We start from the raw sequence: 21,908 nt of genomic DNA on the forward strand, positions 1-21,908 counted from the left end.
AAAAAAAGGAAAGAATACATGGTGAATCCATCGGTGGATCCGACGGAAATGCGCCAGCATTAAAACCTGAAAACCCTTGGGAACTGCCCTTCACAAACGCTACACAACCCTTCACACAACCCTACACAACGCGAACGTATGGTCCTCTTGGACCAAAGTGCCCTCATGCTTCGAGAAGCTTCATGCTCACTATGCTTCCCGTAAACTCGCATTCGCAGCACGTCCCTCCCGTTGTGCTTTTCCTGCGGCATCCCGTAAAGCGGGATTCCTTTCCTGTCTCTTACGCTTGGCCTCTGCGTCTTTGGCTAACCGCTGTTGGCGCTCTTCGTCACTCTCTGTACTTCGCTTTCGTCGCTTTGCAGCAGCGCCCGTAGCGAAACGAGCTGTCTCCGACTCAGCTTGGCGGCGCCGCCTCGCAGCCTCAGCCTTCTTCCGCGGCCGCTCATCCAGCATAGCTTTCATGGAGGAAGGAAACACAGGAGCGGCCCCTCCGACACCTTTGCATCGGGACGCGCGTAGCCACGGTAGCCACAATCGCATTGCATTCTGGGATGCTCCTGTTTACCACGTGATCATTCAAATGGCCCCCGGGACAGCACGGCGCGACCAAAGCAGACGAGGCGAGCTGCAGTTGTGTCACAGTTCACATGGCAGTGTTATGTTGAACGCGTGTTCGGATGTTTACTCAACTATTAGAAGATCAGACACGGTGAGCAGAACGCAAAAGGAGTACGCAGGACTGGAAACATCACGTGTGGCAACGGTGACTTCCAACGTACGTACGTTTCTTGATTAAGTGATAAAGACTACTGTACCCAGAACACCTTCATGAGATTTGAACAACAGCAGGGGATATGAAATGAATCTCTGGCACAGTGTCGGGTCCCAAACGAACGATTCAAGATGACTGAAACACACACAGGCGACGACAACAACTGATCGTGTACTTCTGAATAAAACGTGTTCCCGTGACAGAGCTGCTTTCCGTTCAACGAGAGCCACAGCCGGGGCAGGTACACATTACCATACGTCGTTTCTATGACGGTGCTCACATTTTCAAAATAAATGACCTTCGAAAAGCAAAATCACATGGAGAACAGCGCGAGAAACAAAACCTTGCAAAACCGAAACTTTAGAGAGGATCACGTGGTGTAAGGACGTAATGGCGATGTTTGCTTAGGCGACCGCTAGAGGGTGGCTACGCTAGTCTGGATGGAAGAGCCACTCCTTGTGTTTCCCACCTCCATGATAGCTTTCATAATCCATGGCGCGCCCACGCAGACACGCCTGCAGCTGTCGACCACCACAGCTGAACTGGCGGTACGCCGCGTCGCGCTCTCCTAACGCCCTCTCCTCCTCTCGTGAAAAGAACGCATCGCAGAACGAGAGGACGTCGTGAGGTATCGTACTCTCCTGCACGTGACCAGCAGCACGTGACCATAAGCGGCGCGTGAGCTGCGCAGACAAAAATTGGAAAAACGATTTATGTAATTAATGAGGCGAAAATGCGTGAGCATTAAACATATTCTCTTACGTATTCTTTTGCGTTTTATACGTTGTGTTGCGTTTTATAAGTTTTCTTATCATATGTTGTCTAAATGTGTTCTCTTATGTAAGGAATGAATGAGACAGATACGTTATTAAAGGTTGATTGCGAAAATTTTTTGTGTCATTCATCTTTATTCCTTCGCATTGAGGCACGGGGATGAGGTCTGAAGACCAGTAGCCATCGATCTTAGACTGAGGCTGTAATCGTTCATGTAGTGTAACGACCATGGTTTTATGGTCGTAAGTAATTACTGATGTACTTGAAGTTCGCAGTAGCTCACTGATCATACAACGCCAAGTAAATGCATGTTTTGCGATCTCTGGACACAGATCGAGCAGGGATGGCCACGTGGATGCCCACCTTCTCGCTGACCAAGACAACGAATTTAGTGTTCTCCAGATCTTGATTAAAGCCCAGCCCTCAGCCGCCGCTTCTAAATGACGCTGCTTCTCTTCTTCAATCTCGAATTTTCGCTTCTGACGCATTGCCGCAGCATATGCTTGTCTGTGACGCTGAATGTCCACATTCCCAGAAAGCCGCTGTCGCTGTCTCCAAAGCCGCTGCTGCTCAACCTGACACGCTGGGCGGGCGTCTGCGTCGCTAGTCCAAGGCACACACTCCATCGTAGTACAGACGAGGCGTACGTCACCTTCCAGAATCAATTTGACACATCTCAGCGAACACAAGTGCAGCCACTTAGAACACCATCTGAGAGCGTTCAACACAAGTCCGACCTCTTCTAGCGGCGCAATTGACAATGGCCGCGCACAGGCTCTACAGCAGTCCAGTGCTACCAAGTTACTTCCGGCCGTCCCTCCAGCCGAAGCCAAAAAACCTCCAGATTTTGACCAAAGACCCCTGTTGATTGAATTTTTTTCAGAAGTCGATCGCATTATTATAACCATGCACTTACTTCTACGTTGACATACACACTTGCATGAGGCATAGTTGCGTGATAGGAACTGCTGCTGTGATAGGAAATTAAGTCTGCTGTAGCTGTGCCAAACACGAACATGACATGAACATTGTTTCAGAAGTTCGAGTGACATGGCGAAGAACTGCATTCACTGATCTGAGAGACTGATCTGCACAAGATCTGATTCACTGAGAACGAGTCTTCCCTCTACCAGTACGCATGCGCAGCATGCGGGTATGGGATGAGGAAGGGAGGAGAGCGGTTATCTCCGAGGCATACACATCCACCAGAAGGTTACGATTCTCGAACTTTGCGGTACAAATGCTAACGCATTAAAACGAAGACAAAAAAAGGCACGGAACCTTCTCCACGTCACGCGAGGATCGTGTCCGCGGCAGCTTTCTCCGACTGTTTTTAAAACACACCGCAAAGCGAAAGTATTTTGCATGATGACTCCTGGTGGACAGCTTCACAAACAAGGCAGGTTTTGGAGCCATGTTAAATGACACCTCATTGCTCCTTTATGATATCCATCCCCAAATGATCCGTAACTCAAAAAGCGCGTCTCAGGAGCGCATCACTTTCGACAACGGAGACCTATCTGGGAAGGAAGGCGGTTTATCTGGCACGCAGATCGGCACCTAGTCCAGTCATCTCCATCGGTCCAGGTCATGTGGCCCTCTGACGTGAATTGAGAGCTCTACCAACACCACCAAGATAGTGAAAGCCTGCTTACTCGTCGGCGTGACGTAGCAACTAAGAGTCAGCCAATCAGGATCGTGTGTTCAAACGGGGGTATAGCCAATGACGAATGTGCTTTCAGTGGTCGTAGCCATGGAGACGAAACACCGTCGTCTGCGATTAAATGTCCCCGCGTGCAAATTGCGAAAATAAAAATAAATAAATTGAAAATAAAGCGCAAAACGGTCCCATATCTTTCTCAATACTGATTTTCTGGAATTCGTGTTGCACTTTTTGACAACAGGCTCAGGTCTACAGGTTAGGAGCTTGCTGCGATCATATCAGAGTTCTTGAACTCACAAACAGAGAATCGCAGTAGGAGAGAATTCCGACTCTATATAACCACGTAGTGAAGTGGGGAGAGGAGCCAATAAGCAGGTCTTTTGTGTCGAGGTGGCGTTGGCTGTACTCCCTGCGTTCACGGTCGCCGCGGTTTCGGTTCATCTGCATATCAAAATCCGGGGATTGATATCTTAACACGCGTATCTATTTCATGAGTTTCTAAACGTGGAATGGCTTTCAACTACGATACTCTCTCATTCCGCTGTCTCGCTTTTGTCCGAAATCCCCTAATTAAAAAGTTGCTTAATGGATTTCTGGTAATTAGTCCCGTTGTAGTTGCATACTTTCTTCGAGAGGATGTTCGCCATCTATGCTCCTCTCGTACAAGCGCAGAAAGTTGGGCTAGTTGGTGAGACAGCATACTGCAGCTGTTGGGACGCACCCAACGGTCTTCCGCGTCCCAACAGCTGCAGTATACTCCTCTCGTAGCTTTTTTCGTAAAAGTTGTGCAAATGAAAAAAAGTGTATATCGAGGCTATAAACCTCAACCCAGCCAATGCGTTATCACAATTGTAATGCACACTGAAGTAGTTTTAAACAAAACTACTACAATGGGAAAATACCGCACTATTTCTGCAGTCACAGAATCAGAGGGATGTAGTTTGTTATTTCGTAACTGGAACCTCGCCAAGATATCAAGAACTGGTGCCCTGTGTACATGGAGGCCCCCATGATCTGTTAGTCAACAAAATAACAAAGTGTTGCACGTTATAAGCGTTGTGTTGATCAACTACTGCAAGGAGGAAAATGACGTGGCTTTGCAAATGCAAGGGAATTGAGAGCAAGTTACCAACCAGTGAGGTACAGGTAGACGTACATAGTTTTACTATTATATATGCCACGCATAGTTATTCTGTTTATCGTTCATCGATGTGATGTTGTCTAGTGTTATATGTTCCGTGCATTTGTCAATATCTAGATAATAAATGTCTCAGCCTCATCCTTGGGACGACCTTAATTTTCACGAACAACCTTCCTGCACCCTTGGAGCGGACTTATAGCAAAACGTACCTTAAGCTAACATCACCTGCCCTCGCGAAAAAGAAAACCTGTCCATGAAAGAGGTGTTCGGAGCAGCGTCTGTCGGGCAGTTCTGACGTTGCTGAGGTCACGCCACGTAACACACAAGCCTAGAAGTATTTAGGTTCTAAGACATGTTTGGTGGGCCTGTTACCCTCCTCTCGTCTCACCCGAAAACTAAGACTCCCAATCGTGATCCCGCCAGCGTCACAGTGGCGGTCCCAAGGGGAGGGGCGGTCCCCCCCCCCCCCAAAGTATGCGCTGGTCTAGTTTTCGTCTCTTTCCCTGTGACACTCTCATGGAGAGCGAGGAGGGCGCACCCCCAAACTTGTTACTCATAAGACTTCCCATCGTCTAGCATACCAATCCTTCCCGTTAACCGCAACACACAACAGACGGGACCCTGCTACCAATCTAGTAATAAGAAGTATCAACTTGTGCGCCTTCACTTTTAATACAGTGAAGCTAAGCAATATTTACCAGCATTGTTTGTGAAATGTCACACAGATGTTAAACAAGCCGTGTCCGATTTCAATATGAATGACTGAATGAAACAAAAATGAAACAGCTGCCGAGTACTATATGGGCGGCTCGATGTTAGCTAGGTCGACATGAATGTGGTCCAGGTAGAGTACAACAGGCTTTATGCTGGGCACTATACTTAAAATGGATTACCAATGATAGGATTTCGTGCGAGAAAAGGTTTTAGCCCGTGTCCAGAATCCTCCTCCCCCCCCCCCATTCGCACCCAAATGGATAGCGACTGGCTAAAGTATGGCAGACGTCCCCCCCCCCCCCAAAGTATCACCCCTGCAGCGTCAGTGGCACCCCTCTAACTACTTTCGATTGGGCTATTAATTTCGCAGTGAGTTTCCCTGAACAATGAATTGTCTTTGTTGGAAATGGACTACGTGATATACATGGACTGCGACATCTAATTTTTATTGTTAGAATAAAAAGTGCACTAAACATGAAAAATTTCCTATCTGACTTCACGAAAAACTGAAAATTAACCTGAAACGACATAAAAAGCTAAATGAAGACGCGGAAAAAACTATATAGAAGCGAACAACCTTGATCGCATATTTTTGTTTTTCATACTGTTTCGTAGTGCAAGAAAGCCTTGAGCTTGAGGAGCGTGAAAGACGACTGGCACACGGCTTCACGATTTTCCTCTCCGTATTCGCATTGTTTTCTTGAATAACTTTAAGACTTCTAGGCTTGTATTGCCAATTGTGGGATATGGGACAAGCGCAATGCCGGTGCATATCACACCTCCAAAACAGAACGATAGTACTACACAAAAATGTGGAATTGGGCCTGTTGGTACTGCATGCCGGATTAAAAGCGCTAAAAACAGACAAGGACGACACACACGGAAGGCGCACTAACAACAAACTTATTTGACATGAGACGCACGTACTATAAAAGAGCTCAAAAACTCCCTCTCCTTTTCCGTTAAGCCAATAGACGGACAGCGCCTTCCGTGTGTGTCGTCCTCGTCTGTTTTTAGAGCTTTTAATCCGGCTAGTACTACAGTAGTAGTAGTAATAGTAGTAGTGTAGATCGGTTAAGTTGGAGCTCATCTACGCGGTGCAGGGAGGTTCTGCAGCGGAGGACATACTTTCCGGTGTCGTAGGGACCGGCTTCAGGAGCATAAACGCAGCCGCTGCCGTTCATTTCGACCTCTGTGGACCAACAAGGCTATTTTTTTGTCAGGAGTCCATTGACAAAAAAGAAAGAAAAAAACGTGTTTTTTCGCGAAGCAGTGACAATTCTGTCCACGAGCGGTTGTCCTAGCAATCCCTCTGTCGCCATTGCAGGGGGCGCTTCGAGACTTCGTTTATCCTCCGGTTCCTTCTCCTCATTAAATGTTCCGTTGCTTCCACTCTTCTTCATTAGATTATTTTTTCCACTTGAAAACAACCACAACGTTATTTTTAAGATGAGGAGTGGAGCTTTCATCGCCAGGAGTGATACCCTAAGCCATCGCTGCTGGTGATGTGGGGAATGAAATAATGAGCCACTTCATAATAAGTATGGAGGTCCTATTCTCTCCAAAAGAGCTTCGAGGGCAGAGCGTTGGTGGGCTGGATTCGGCCCGCGTCCAAACAATTTTCATAGACATGGTACGAGAGTCCAGATGACTAAGAGACCCGGAGAGTGCGATTCGGAAAGGTTGGCAGACCAAAAACAGTCTTGGCTAGTGCGAGTTTTTCATGTGTGACACCCGTAATGCTAAAGAAGGTAGAAATATACTACCTGCTCATTTCCTGCACGGCGGTGCCTTGTTTGTTTGTTTTTTCCCGTTCTCGTTCTCTACGTCCCTTATTTACGTCGACATAAAACATACTTAACGGAGGTTCTCGAATGGATTCCTAGTGATATGTGGGGTCCGACACAATGAGAAGTTTTGGAAACGCTGTTCTAGAGCATCGCAGTGACAGGATCCGGGTGAGTCAACTTGTTTCAAGCGGTAACGCCACTGCGCTGTAAAAGCCACATCGAGTCGCATTTGATGGATTAATGCAGAATCTTGACGAGAAGTGCTTCGTGGCACGCGGAAAACTAGCGTTCGATCAACTCTTCTCATCATAGATGGCTGGAAAATGTCGGTTGTCGACCTGAACTATCCAGCTATGCCTTGAGAAAAACTACAATTCAAAATCGTAAGACAACCTTGTCTCGGCCCGCAAAGCATTCCTCTCCGCTTTCTTTTTACCGTTTGATGACTAACGTATCAGGCATCATATTCGGTTCTTTAGAGCCGGCAAAGCGGCGTTCCCTCTCCCCTCCCTGTGTCTTCGTGTTATATATTTGTACCTCGGTATTGAAACTTGCATTGCTGGTTTTGAGCCTTCCTATATGTGTCTTCTGTTACGTCCCCAAGCTCAAAGTTTTCTTCCGCTATGAATATTTTCACCAACCAGCCGCCAGTGCTCAGTGCGCGTTACTGAAGCACACTGTGTGCTTGTTGTGATCGAAGGGGGCTACTACACTCTAAGAAAAAAATGATAAATTTTAGTCCTCTTGTGGACTAAATGCAAAGTGCCATAAAAATTTGTCTCTGTCGGGAGTAAATGCACGGAATTAAATTAATGTCACAGAGTTGGGACTGCTTTTAACGCTCTTCCCAGGTGCATAATTTATGCGCGTCAGTGAAAATACTTTGAATTAAACTTCAACCGTAAAACGTGCTCGACGAAAGTTTGCGGGACACGCTCTGGTACACTCCTTCCCCAGAGTGACACGCTAGCAGCGAATGGTACCGCACGGACTTGCAAACAGGCGAGCGAACTGATGTTCTGAGGCTTGAACACGTACAAAGGACAAATACATACAAAGCCTCAAAGCCTCAAGCCTCAGCCAATTGGTAGAGCCCTGGACCGGTAATCCAGAAGGTGTGGGTTCGAGTCCTACAGCTGGCTAACCTTTCCAGTGACTTCCATCTCTTTCATTGCAAACCGGCGACTGCGTTACCTATGCATATGTCTAAGTCCGTGCGGTCCCGTTCGCTGCTACCGTGTCACTCTGAAGAAGGTATGCGGAACGTGTTCCGTAAACTTTTGTGCAGCACCGTACAAGTACGACAGCTCCATCCGCGCAGCAGCTCTTCATTTTGAGCCGCTTCCATATGGCGCGACATGGCGCATGTCTCAACCGCTCTTCGTACCCCACCGTTATCTGCACCGTTCCGTTCATGCATGGGGTTTGCACATTTCGCATTATAATTCTGCCGTTCTTTGATGATGATGATTAGGGCTGTTTGTCACATCGACAAACATGGCCATAATGCGCCAAATGCTGGTGAGTACATGAAGATGTCTACGTATACATTGATTTTGTTGTAATATCGGGAAGTGAGGTCAATTCTAAACATATTTACAGTTGTCTATCCCAAGGTAGCCAAATCAAGACGTACCAAAAGCCCACAATATCCTAGTTCATGTGCACACCATGTTTTCTGCGGTGTACTGCTTCGCGAGGTCACAGTGATGTTCTCGCAACCGGTTCTCCCCGCACGCCGCTGCTTGTATCAACGAGGCTCGTCATAGGCTAGGAGGCCCAAATCTCCCCCATCTCCAGTGACTGGAGTCCTTGGCTACACGTGCGAGACGTGTGACGTAGGTGCTTCCCGAGTACGAAGGAGAGACTCGCGCGGTTTATGCTCTTTGAATGGAATTGTTTCGTGGTAAAGACGTTCGCTAGAAGTAAGTGAATTTCATAATTGGATATCGTGAGCCACGTTCTTTCATAGAGCATAATAATTCGAGCTGTGGAATTCGTGGAGCTGCTTAGTGCCGCTTTAATCCAGAGCTAAATAGTGATAGTTAAATAGTGATGTGATGGTGCAATTCATAAATTATCTGTTTTCATCTGCGTTTTTTTTTTCGTTGTATTTTGTTAACCTATGTTATGTAATTATCGTTTCTTTTTCTTTCGTTTTCCGTCTCGTTTCTTTTTTTGTCACTACAGGAAGCACATTTCGATCTACCAGCAACACTACCACCGGAAAAGAGCCTCATTTAGAATTTCTTTAAGAGCTCGCCGCTATCGGCCTCACAGGAGGTAGGTGCTGCAGAAGGTACCGTACTTACCCGGAAACCACAAACGTAAAAAAGAAGCAACAAATGACATGAACATTTGTTGTTTGTCTGTGTGTTTGTTTTCACTATATAGCCACGTTCTGTACCTACGGACTACAAAAATTATAATTCATCGTATATCGTATTATAAATAAGTCCCGTCCAGAGACTTACTACGCAAAATATAAATCCTATCAGCAACAAAACGTGGTCCTATAAATTTTCTACACAAAAAAAAAAAAAAAGACTTTTCCGGATTTTTCTAGAGTAGTTGGCGTAAGCGGAAGCTCTGACTTCCTTCTCGTACCAATAGGGCTCGTCCCCGCGTGCTGCTTACCGCGTTCGAAGACTGCCAGTAGCTCTGGTCAGAAGACAAAAAACAAACTTCAAGGAGCAATGTTCCCAGTGGGATTTTTACATTAGGTGCACCGTGATGTCATATTTGTAAAGAATATCCGAGGCCGGTTTCACGGCAGTTCAGGCGGGCAGGTCCCATCGACCTCCTGGATTTTCATTATTTTTTTATATTTAGAAGCTCATCGTACATGATGACCAACAGCGGTAAAACAAATAATTTCTACGGAATAGTTTTCGCGGAAAAAAATCGAGAAAATCCGCCCCTGAATTCGGGTGTTTCAGTTTTGCCGTGTTTGCGCGCGTATATCTCCCGAGCCTTAAAAGTTACTGCAGTGAATTTTTTTTATGCTTTAGTATACCTACAGGCCAGCAGTCCGAGCGCAAATTTTGGCGCACAGGAGGAAAGCTCTGTGATATAAAAAATGTCGAACGTGCTCTCTCGCGCAGTTTTGTCCCAACTTCGAGGTGTGATTTCTCTGGCTGTAGATATTACTCACTGCCATATTTGGGATCAATTCGCAGAGCTTTTAATGCTCTTTCATCTGATATACAGGGTGTCCCAGCAAACGTGTCATTGAATTATAATAAAAAACTGCGCCACCTAGAATCATGCGGTCAACGGCCTTTGTTCTTATTAGGTTTTTGCCACCTTGTAAAGTTAATGTCATGTACCCCAAGTTTAATTATGCAAATATTTGCGAACTGAACTCAGAAATTTGCCAAGGGAAGGTCACTTTTTTACCCCACCAATATGAAGAGCGTGCCGAATTCACTCAAATTCATGATAATTGGCAGTGATATTCACGAGCTATCCCATCGGAAAAATTACCGAATATCATGCTTTTCGGAGCACCGGACCATAACGCGCGATGTCTTTCTGAGCGCAATCGCTCGCAGTCCGACGAAAGGAGGTTCTGAAGCCAGCCCACAGAGTGATAGTAAAAAAAGTAACAGTTCCTAAAATTGGGAGAGGGAAAACATTATCCCAGCGAAAGTCGGACGTGATAAGCCATGCCTGCGTTATCTCTTTCTGCGATGCAGGGGTGGGCTGGGTTTCCAACCTCCTTTCGTCGGACTGACACAGACTGCGCTGAAAAATTCATCGTGCGCTATTCTGTGCGACCTCCGCTAGTGCATGATGTTGAGGTTGTAGTGATGAGTTTGAGCGTCCGTTTCTCAAAAAGGCCCCTTCTTATTTCATTTATATTTTGCCAGGACATGGCCCGATGTTAGGCCTTTCATCTTACGTAAAAAAATTCTGCTTCAAAAAGTGTACACTGGCGATTAGCGCGTTAAAACGCGGCCCTAGTCTGCGTGCTACCTGTCGGAGCCCGGCTGCCGGTACCGCTAATGGCGGGCCTTCTGTGATGTAGTACAAGAAAGGGACAACTTTGTGTACTCAAAAGTGGTAGCTTATGTCGATATATTTACAGGACTGCGAAAAAGCAGTATTTTGCAATGACAGCGACAAATGATTTCACCCACTTTCTATGAAAACGTTACTCTTCTGCATTCACTGTCCACGGTACTAGGTATGAATGTTTCTCGGCCTCGACTTTCCAATGCTTACTTTGTCACGCATTCGAACCTTGTATGCCACTTTGATGTGGTATACGTTTACCTATTCCCTTTTCTTTTGCGTTCGAAAAGAAGCCACGTCCTCAGCCCGTACATGGAGTAAATGGACGCGCGTTAGATGTTTTGCCAAGCACGTTATCATATCTTGTGACTCTAAGATGACGTCTTGCTCGAGTGAACGCAAGTTATGCGTCGTGGCTGGTGCTTTATTGTTCCACCGATCTGTCACACGCACTTTTGTCGTGGCCTGTTCCTGATCAGCAATGTCGCGCTCGCAAAAGTAGATTTGGAGAGCTCATAGAGCCTATGCCGATTTTTAAAATGGCTCGCAACTCCATCTGACACGTAAATCATTAGCTGCAACAGGAACATTCTCGTCAAGCCATTCCTCAATAGTTATGGAAGCCAACACTGACCGTGCTGAATCGTGACACAAGCCTTCGCTCACAACACCAAAACTGTGTGTTTCCGTGCAGCTGTTACCGCACATGTGAATATGGAAATCTGTTTTCCCCAGTGGCACGCTTGTATTTCGCTAGGCATGGCTACTGTGCTGTTTTGAGCGAAATAGAAGTGCATTAGGTGCGTCTCTCGTATGACTCTGCTCTGAACGCCTCTAGTATTACTATGACAAATGCGAGAACCCGCCCACTTCTCTAACTCTGAGAAGAACTGTACTGCTCCAAGTTCAGCACAGAACACGCGTTTTGTGCTAAAAGCCCTCTGCATAACTTGTAAAATGAAGTAAAGCAAGCTTCGCAGGAACTTGGGGGAACCCTGGAAAAAGCTACTCCTGACTCCATATTTATTTGTCCAGTATTGGTATCACCGTGTGCGGAGCTTGAAAGAGTGAGGTTTTACCTTCGCTGACCATTGAGTTTGACCTAGCCGTTGAAGTACGGCTTTACGGCAACGTAGGATTTCATTCAGATGCTTTGTTGGAAATAACTAACTCCCAGGTGTGAATTATTTCTTGAGCAGGACGTGAGAAACTTGCTGAAGAATAGCTCAGGTACAAGGCCAGACAACCTTGCCCAAACAAAGGGAGCATCGACTTGAGGCCCGCCATCCCGCGGTATCGGCAGCAGGGCTCCGACACGTACGCACGCAGACAAGGGCCGCGTTTTAACGCGCTATTCGCCAGTGTACGCTTTTTGAAGCAGGATTTTTTTACGTAAAATGAATGGTCTAACATCGGACCATGTCCTGGCAAAATATAAATGAAATAAAAAGGGGCCTTTTCGAGAAACGGACGCTCAAAATCCTTGTTTTTTCGAAATATACCTTAACATTTTCCTGTTTCAGCAGATACATGTAGGGGATGTATGCGCAATACATATATCAGATGAAAGAACATTAAAAGCTGAGTGAATTGATACCAAATATGGCAGTGAGTAATATCTACAGCCAGAGAAATCACGCGTCGAAGTTGGGACAAAACTGCGCGAGAGAGCATGTTCGACATTTTTTATATCACAGATCGTTGCTCCTGCGCGCCAAAATTTGCGCTCGCACTGCTGGCCTGTAGGTATACTAAAGCATAAAAAAATTTCACTGCAGTAACTTTTAAGACTCGGGAGATATACGCGCGCAAACACGGCAAAACTGAAACACTCGAATTCAGGGCCGGATTTTCTCGATTTTTTTCCGCGAAAACTATTCCGTAGAAATTATTTGTTTTACCGCTGTTGGCCATCATGTACGATGAGCTTCTAAATATAAAAAAATAATGAAAATCCAGGAGGTCGATGGGACCTGCCTGCCTGAACTGACGTGACACCGGCCACGAATTAATTTTGTGATATTTTCGCGTCACATAGAGAATACCTCAAGAGAATACAGTGTGAGGTTGCAAGGACAAATTCGGTAGGATTCCGAAGACATTGGACTCAGTCCATAGCGAACCTGTAAAGTAATTAATCAGAAGTGATCTAACTACTGTAATTAATTGTGTTTCTAGTAAATAATCAGATCCAGAATTACTACATCAAATATCATAATATATCGTAATTTGCAGTGCACTCGGAATCACATTTCGGATACATCAGGATCATCATTGGAATCGGAAGGGGGGTGCGACCTCATCTCAAATGTTGTACCTCTTTCACAATGTCCGCGATTTTTACACACACGAAATATCAGATAGACAAGGTTATCGTGGAGCAACGCTGGCGCAACAGTCGAAGCCAGCGCATAATCCGCTTCTGGGCGTGTTTGTTGACATTCATCGTCGGCTATACGTTGGCACCGCTACCAACCAAGAAGGTAGCGAAAATGTTAGACATGGGTCTTATCACAGGTTCTGTAGCGCATCCCTAGTATTCACGACAGACTGTATCCATGTGACAACTTAAAACAATCTGCAATAGCACGCCTTTAAAAAATGCGATGAAAGCTGCAGCTTCAATAGTGGAAAGTCACAAGTCATCTGATGATGAGGCCACTCAAATACTAACATTTGTATGTGGCAAGAACAAAAGTGCTGCACCATGGGAATTTGGAAAGTCAGCCTTCAACCGACTTAAAGCCTTCATAAAACATAATGTGGGGCTTCCCAGCGCTGCTCAAATTGGGCTTTTTTTTTTTTTTTCACTCTCTCACTTGGTGGTATACTCCTGACCAGAAGTCGTGATGGTGCAATGAAACAGAACTTTTAAGAATACTTTGGCTCTGAAGGCCAACGGACCTTATTAGCTGACGCATGAGCAGCATGCCTTCACTACACGACGAACAAATTTCGTTTGTGTTTGGCATGGCTTAAAAAAAGGTCAGTTTCACTGTGTAATTTTGTAATGTTTCTTCTAAATGGTAAGCAATGTTTCACATCAATTCTAATACCCTCCATGTGAAAAGGACACCTAATCCATCGTGCGCCGCGATTCATTGGTCCTTGTGTTCGCTTTTCGTCCGTTTCTAGGCTGGAACCACACCGGTACAGTACACTGTGCTGCGCGAAAACGACGACCTGAATTGTAAGCAGTCTTTTTTATGTGTTTCATTTAGTACACCGGTTGTTTGCCTTTTCTTTAGGTGTACAATAAAGTGATATAGCAAAAACATGTATTGAAATGAAGTGTAATTGAGTTATATTTCCTAATTACGTTGATGGACGAGGAGTTGTCATCGTAATTCAATTACAGTCGACCCCCGTTTATCCGGACGGTGCCGTTCCCGGCGAAATCGTCCGGATACCGGGGCATCCGGATAAATGAAATGACCGAATAGAAACGTCCTACAGAGCAAGGTTTAATTAAAACACAGAAATCTTGTCAATGACAGATGTTACATAGTAGTGTAGGCACTCGATTCCTGCAAACTTTTGCTAATTGCATAGAGCTGGAGCCACGCTGTTGCGCTGCTCGAAGAATGTCAGTGCGGACGCGAAGTGTCAATGTCGGAGCCTTGTTTCTCACTGGCGTCATCGGCACCGTCTTGCTGCACATCATCGGAGGCAACAGCAGCAATCACACCGTCATCAGTCATAGCTGCACACGCGTCATCATCCTTATCAACGTCAACGTAGTCGGAAACCGCAGCATCATCTATGGCAGTCGCAGGGAGCCTCTGCATCAGGGATAGCAGCTCAGCTAGGGGAATGTCTTCATCAGCCAACGGGCCATAAGCAGCAGGCCCTCGGGTTGGAGTTTTCCCCTCTAAAACCGGACAGTTACTCGAGATATTTCCAAATGACTCGACTGCTCAACGTGACCCAACGCACACAAATAGAAAAGGGGGTCATCGTGCACGGTTGTCTCCCCTACGGAGGAATGTAGGTCCCTGACGTGTGACGGGAATAACCCCAACACAGCGAAAAGGGTGACGAAGCGGGGTCAGCGTCTCCTTACTCAAGGTAGTCCGGATATCTGAAGCTGGATTACAAGAATTTTCGACTTTCGTTCCCTGGAATTCTTGTCCGAGTCCGGAAGCTGAAGTCCGGATAAACGAGAACAAAATACATGGAGGAAAATCGAAAATCCGTTCCCGTGCCTTTTGTCCGGATACCGCGGTATCCGGATAAATGAAGTCCGGATAAACGGGGGTCGACTGTACTTTTCAAACGTAATTTTTTACAGGCCTGGTCCATAACGACACTATAAAGAGAGCTTCGATTGCATGGAAAACCAAGTGGCCCCTTTGCAAGCATTGTTCAATGGCACCGTAAACAGCATGAGCGTTGAAAAAACTAAAGGGAGAGGCTCGTGCCCTCCTTCAACCCCCCCCCCCCCCCCCCAGTGGGAAAAACGGAATAAGGGTGTACCGCCCACCTATATACGCTACGAAAGCCGGTCAGTTGTGTGCGCAGCTCCCCTTTTACCTCTTCCCTGTTACAAGTCGAGGACCTCATTGGTCTGTCTTCCAAATACGGGCCAGATATTTCTGGGCCTGTTGCATGTGGTTCATTCTCAGGCTCATTCTCAGGCTCTATGCTTGCCGGTGTGCTAATATCGCCTTGTGGATGGACAGACACTTCTTCACACACTCGCAACGATTCTCTCTTTTTATTTTACATTTTTTAGCTGGGGCTACTGTACCGACGTTGGTTATGGATTCGATCAATAGACCTTTCCCTGTTTACAAACAAATGACGTCAGATGGTACAGCAGCGCTGCCAACTTGGTAGATTGGAAGTACTATAGTAAAAGATCAATTAGCCATAAGAGAGACACGTTTAAATATATATATTTTGATATTGTAAGGTTTTTTTGTCTGACTTCTTACATGTTATTAGTTGTATGGTCTTGTTCTGCTCCAGAGTTGTACGTAACTTGTTACACAGTAACCAGTTACTTTTTTTTGTAGCGAAGTGACGACCTAGTTACTTTTCTAAAAATTGTAACTAATAACGTATTCAGTTACAAAAATTGGTAACTCACGTTACTCGTTCCTTTCCTCCGTTTACGCTCGGCTTCAAGATAGACGACATGGTCAATTACTAGGTGGAAATACTTGACATTCCGCACGCTCCTAACATGAGGTGACTTTTCCAGCTGGCCTGAATGTTCAGCTCCTGGGAGACTCTGGTTGAGAGTCATTGTTTCGTTGAGTCCTATAGGTGACAGGCATGACGAATGCCGCTTTCCGGTCGTGTCATTGACCGCGAAAGCATTCTTTGAAAAATATCCTAGATTTATTGTCTTTGTATGTGAGTGTGTGTTATCTCCCAACTGCTGCCAATGGATGCCTAGAGTAGCTAAACTCGCCTAAATTCCGATGCTCAGATGGCACTGTCATTTTCTACTGATTCGCCGTGTTCTTCTAAAGTTTGTTTACCTGACCTGGACGACGAGATCTTGGGTTTATTATATCCAGCTCGTGCTTTAGCCTATAGCAGCGTATCCCGAGAAGAAACCTTAGCGTCTGTATATTTTCTCTCACCTCCAGGCTTGTGGGCTCCTGTGAGGGTCACTTGTTGGATCATAAGATAGCACACATGATAATCACGTCAGTGTGGCTTGGGTTGGACGTGAAGTTCAGAGTGAAGGCGGCAAACGCAAGGCGGGAATGTAGAAGTTTAGTGTCTTCTTTGCCTTCCCAAACCAAATTTGCTCAGTACGTCCCACACGTCGTATTTAAATTTCAAGCGTGGTCAGGTAAGCGTCCCCAATATTTTTGTTACCTGTAGCAGTTACCGTATCAAGGATTATACGTTAAAGGCACTGCTTCTCACTGATCAATCAATATACTTCGTGGTGCCAGTGCCGTGTAGTCAGGAGATAGCCCGCGAACTTTGGCTGATTTGATGGTTTACAACGGGGGGGGGGGAGGATATGTTTAGTACAAAAAAGAAGGTTCGCTATGCAAAGAGCCAGCTGATAGAACGGCATAGAGACTTTGGTGTAGCGTCTATCAGTTCACATACATGCACAACTGCGCTGACGCCGTGTAACCTGCTAAAAGTGGTCAAAAATAGCGGAATAAAGGCAGCTCGTGCAATCGAAATTGAAAGAAAACAAAAGGAAAATCAGCCTAGATACTAATCACGCACTTCCCGTGGCAAGGTTTATGTGTGTGATGCAAAACACGTAAGCTACTGGTATACATAGCGACTCTTACTTTGCTTTACTGCACATTCCACGATGCAGCGTAGCTGCAGATCAGTATCAGGACATACCTTCTGCGGCGAACGGGATGTCCGCGGCAGTAAGACATTTATCCATTGTTTTGACCCTTGACCACCACATTTCCTTTCCTGTTTGTCTATGTTTGTTTCTGGCTCTCCCCATAATGAACGATTAGTGCGGCAGCTTAAATAGCAAACAGAGAGAAATATAGAGACAACCAAGAAGCCCAAAAAGCTGACTGCGAAAATTGTTTCCCAGGACCAATACTACAAGTAGTACTGCCCCACGACGTCGAAAGGCACTGGCATTCCCTTCCTAACAGAAAACAGCTACTGTATATTGTTGTTCCCGCAAGCTTCCGAAAATTCGAGAGCCCTGCTAGCCTGTGACTCAAAAAGAAGGGTGAGTTGTTTAAGTGTAATTCGATTACGCACAAAAATAACAGTGAAGCGAGGCATTGTTTGAGATATTAACTCTCAATCAACGTAACGTCTATGTTTCTTACAGGCAATGTAACGTCTCTGGCACGTACCACAGGAACACTGAATGACATTTGTCAGAAACAAAAGGTGATCATTTCCCTTCCCCAAAATGCTGACTGCCTATGTTACATGGAGAATTCATTGCCAAATAGACAGAAATGCGCGCTTTTCAGATATTGGCTTTGGATTGACCTACTCAATGCCTCAAACCAAAATCAATAAGAAACACAGACGTTACGTTGATTGAGAGTTAATAATCCTAACAATTTCTCGCATGAGTGTTGCTTGTGTACGTAGTCAAACAAGACTTATACAGCTCACCCTTCTTTTTGAGTCACAAACGAACAGGACTCTGAGAATAGCGGAAGGTTGCGTGACAAGCAATGTGTAGTACCTGTTGTACCCGTTTTCACTTAGAAAGGGGTCTTGCTCCATAGGTAGATCTGCTTGATGACAATACACACATGCCAGTACCGCCGGGCAGTACTGGTCCTCGGAAGTACTTTTATGACATTTCGACATGACTTTTTCGGACAAATTGGTTTTCTGTATATTTCTCTCAGTATATTTTCTCCGCTTGCTTTTTAAGCTGCCGTAAACTGCCATGCTCATTGTTCGTTATGGGAAGTTCCAGAAACGAAGAAAGAGAAACACTAAAGGAAATGTGTGGTGGCCGAGGTTCAAGACAATGAAGAAATGTCCTACTCCCACGAACTCCCGTTAACCGTGGATGGTGCGCCCTGAAGGTGATCTCCTGAAAGAAGAAGAGTAACTATATACCTGTTGCATTTGTGTTGTGTTTCGCGTCACACATGCACACGAGATAACGTGTGTTAACACATGCAACGGTACAGCGATTGTAAGCTGCGAAACCCGCTTTTTAGCATTTTTGGATGGAGTCCGTATTGTATAATGTCTATTGACACTTCTCAATACATACACGGTGGCCAATTTAGAATAGGGTGTCAATAGAATTTGTATGGCCCACGTATATACAACAGTACATACATCGAAAATCAGTTTGAAGGACGTAGAGATTCTACACTCTTAAAAATGAACTTCACCGCATAGCACGCTCGTAACCAACCATAATCTCGAATGATATCGTCATGTGCCCTGATGTGTTGAAAACGGAAGGCGTACGCCTTTTTTGTGACGCTTATGCTGTTCACAATTGTCACAAAAAAGGCGCATGCCTCCCGTTTTCAACAAATCAGAGCAGATAACGATATCATTCAATGTTATGGTTGGCTAGGAGCCTGCTATGCGGCGAAGTTCATTCCTAAGAGTGTAGTTACAGAAGGCAATAAGCTGTGAAATGCAATATAGGATGTCAATATAATGCATAGACCCAAACTAAAGAGTCAATACAGAGTCAGTGTTCATTTTCGTAAGGGAGTGAAACAGCTGTGTCATCCGTCCGCGTTGTTTTGGTTTCGCGATGTCTACTGACTTCATGATTACGTCACGGTGACGTTTTTTTCGTAGGGGCAAGGTATATCTAAACTGGTAGCGAAAACAAGCGAAAATACCAAATCAGACCCATCGGCAAGGCCACCAGCAAGAGGCGCGAGCGATCCTGGGTGTTGACAGTAGAGGTACGGTTGTAAACAGAAAAACTTTACAACATGGGCGTGGCTTGTGTGTGTACTAATAGGTTATTCATAATTTCAATGTAGAAAAAGCTTTCTGTTGCCCGCTCGTGCACATATACGAGATCATCTACCACTCCAGTACATTTCCATATCCTGCTCCTTTGCGCATGTGTCACAGTTGGGTCTGTTTATCCGTGCGTCTCTGTATCCGTACGACCGTACCGTGTGTCCGTGCATTGTAATACGGAGTTCGTACACTCTTTGGGTTAAACAGGAAGCGACGTTCACATCTCCGTGCTGTAAACCAAGGTTAACACGAGTGAACAGATGAATACAGTGATCCCATGTTGCTGGGCCCTCGAAAAAAAGATTTCGTCATGGGACGAGCGGCCATGATGGTGTGAGTGTTAGCAGGAACCAACTGTGTACCAACGATGTCGTGTTTTGTTGCAATGGATCTATAACGGCCACTTATTGAATAAATGCAAACGTCTAATCACTAGGTATACGTATAGCTCTAGGTGAGAAATTGGCCTTATGTGAGCCTTCCTAATTTCTCTATGGTCATCACGATGCGTTTCTGTTTGGAGTTGTCAAAATCTGTGATAACTGTGTATTTGGAATTGATATGATTAATTAAATCTGATATGCTTTATTTTTCTATGTTCTCATCTGGTATTGTTGACTGGGCGCGGAAAAGGGAATACAAGGCAAGCGAAGTGGGCCGGGCCAATGTAAACGTGCATGGATAATTATGCACTACTTATTATTCATACTAGTGACGTCTCTGACGTCATTTATTTACAATCGTAGTAGTCCGCGCAACGGATAGATGGCGCTGACCGTCTCTATCATGGCGTCATTCTGAAGACACATGGGCCTATTGGAGTTACGCTACCTGTTTAAATATACCTTGGTAGGGGCCTACTCCGCGACGACTTTCTTGATCGTGACCGGAGAACAATCGAAACTCGAATCGAAGATTCGAAAGAAACTGTTTGGAAAATTTATTGCAGTTCCATTCAATTCAATATTGATTCAGAAAACTAAATGCATCTCAAGCAGAATTCTGTAAAACTACCGGTACAAAATGACAGAAGTTCCCTCAAGTAGCTCTTGAAAATGTAATTATGGCTATTAGCTCTTACCAAAACGTCAATTGCCCTCAGCAACATGTTATAGGTGATTTGTCTATTCATAATGTGGTTTATTGATTATTATATTATATATATTATTATTATATTTATTATATATATATATATATTATGGCTGTAGTTCGTCACCGGGACCACTCGTTTTTAAAAATTTGTGAAAGCATTTGAAAGGTAAATATTGCATACAAGTGAAAGAAGTTCATATATTGAATCTAAAGATGTAAGAATTATAAAATATTCTGTTTTTTATAGGCATTTCAACAACCCCATCTGATTCACTTTTAGCGCATGAGGAGAAACACGGGAATGCTAAGCCTAACGGATTCGAAACTCGCAAGAGAATTGGGCTAAATCACCTCACTGTAGTGAGGTTAGGTTAAGTGAGGCTCTACAGATTTGGGGGGGTCTGGGGGGTCTGGGGGGCACCCCCCCCCCCGGCACACAGTAGGCGGTGCGGGCGTCGAGACTGTGCCTCGGGTTAGGTCAGAAGGTCCATCAAGAAACGGGCGATAAAATTTACTTTTGTGCGTTTCACGCAATATACGAGGGTCATTCCTGTTGAATTTCGTTCCTCCTAATTTGCTCCTGCTTCAGATAAAAACATCATTTACCTTGTTATTTTCTTTAGTTACAAAAACGAGCGGTCCCGGTAACGAACTACATCCTATATTATTATTATATATTATATATATATTTATTTATTATATACTATTTACTTAATTAGTACCGCGTAAAAATAAATCCAATGTGACGACGTAAGCGCAAGAACTAAATCCATATACTGGCATAAGTGCACTATACTGGGCATTATAACTGGACCTCCTTCACAGCCCTCTCAATCCTCAACATACCTTTTTTAGACGTTTTGCTCTGTTGGCTGTCCGCATCCTCCTGCTGTTTGTGAAGTCTTTGTGATACTTGTTTGTTCACTTTATCCGCTCCGTCTTCAGGGGCACTTCCAAACAAGCTTTCCTTAACGTGGCCTGTCCTCCACAGTTCGATGGGCGAAGACTTCCCCGTGGGCCATTTAGCTTGAAGAATGGCGCAACATAGGACGAGGATAAGGATAAGCAAAGAGCCTCGTTGGTACACCTTCCTACTGGTACGGGTGCGGGATTTCATCTTGTCTAAGTCGAAGGAACGTCGAAATAGGATAAACCCTCGCGCGTTCTCTTGCTTATGCCTGACGACGACGATGGCGGTGCTGATGGTCGGTGCTGTTTATTTCTTCAGATCACTCAGTAACTTATGGATGTCGGTGCATTTGGATACGAAATGCACATTCGGACCTGTGTCTTGTTCTTATTGCGTGCATTTGTTTCCCTTTAGAAACCTTAATCTTTCTGTGTAAATTTCTCTTGTTCCACTTTTCAGTGCTGCACAGCGTTTATTTCTGAAACGATGATCAGATATGTGGTGGTGGTGGTGGTGGTGAAAGGGCTTGCCGTTGTCGGCCAACGGGCAACGTGGCTATGTGGGCAACGTCACGACTGACGCCATGGGGAAATGTGCGTCTTGGTCCGACT

General features: G+C 45.2%; 1 protein-coding gene across 1 annotated transcript in view; it reads right to left on the reverse strand.

Annotated features, from left to right (window-relative positions):
- LOC135373497 (beta-galactosidase-like) overlaps positions 1-21,564 on the reverse strand; it is a 48,736-nt gene extending 27,172 nt beyond the window's left edge. The window contains exon 1 of the mRNA XM_064606675.1: positions 21,234-21,564. Within this exon, the coding sequence (XP_064462745.1) occupies positions 21,234-21,504 (271 nt within the window). The 5' untranslated portion in view covers positions 21,505-21,564. The remainder of the gene's footprint in view (positions 1-21,233) is intronic.
- Positions 21,565-21,908: the final 344 nt, after the last annotated feature.

The sequence above is a fragment of the Ornithodoros turicata genome, unplaced genomic scaffold, assembly GCF_037126465.1.
Source record: "Ornithodoros turicata isolate Travis unplaced genomic scaffold, ASM3712646v1 Chromosome25, whole genome shotgun sequence".
Taxonomy (NCBI): Eukaryota; Metazoa; Arthropoda; class Arachnida; order Ixodida; family Argasidae; genus Ornithodoros; species Ornithodoros turicata.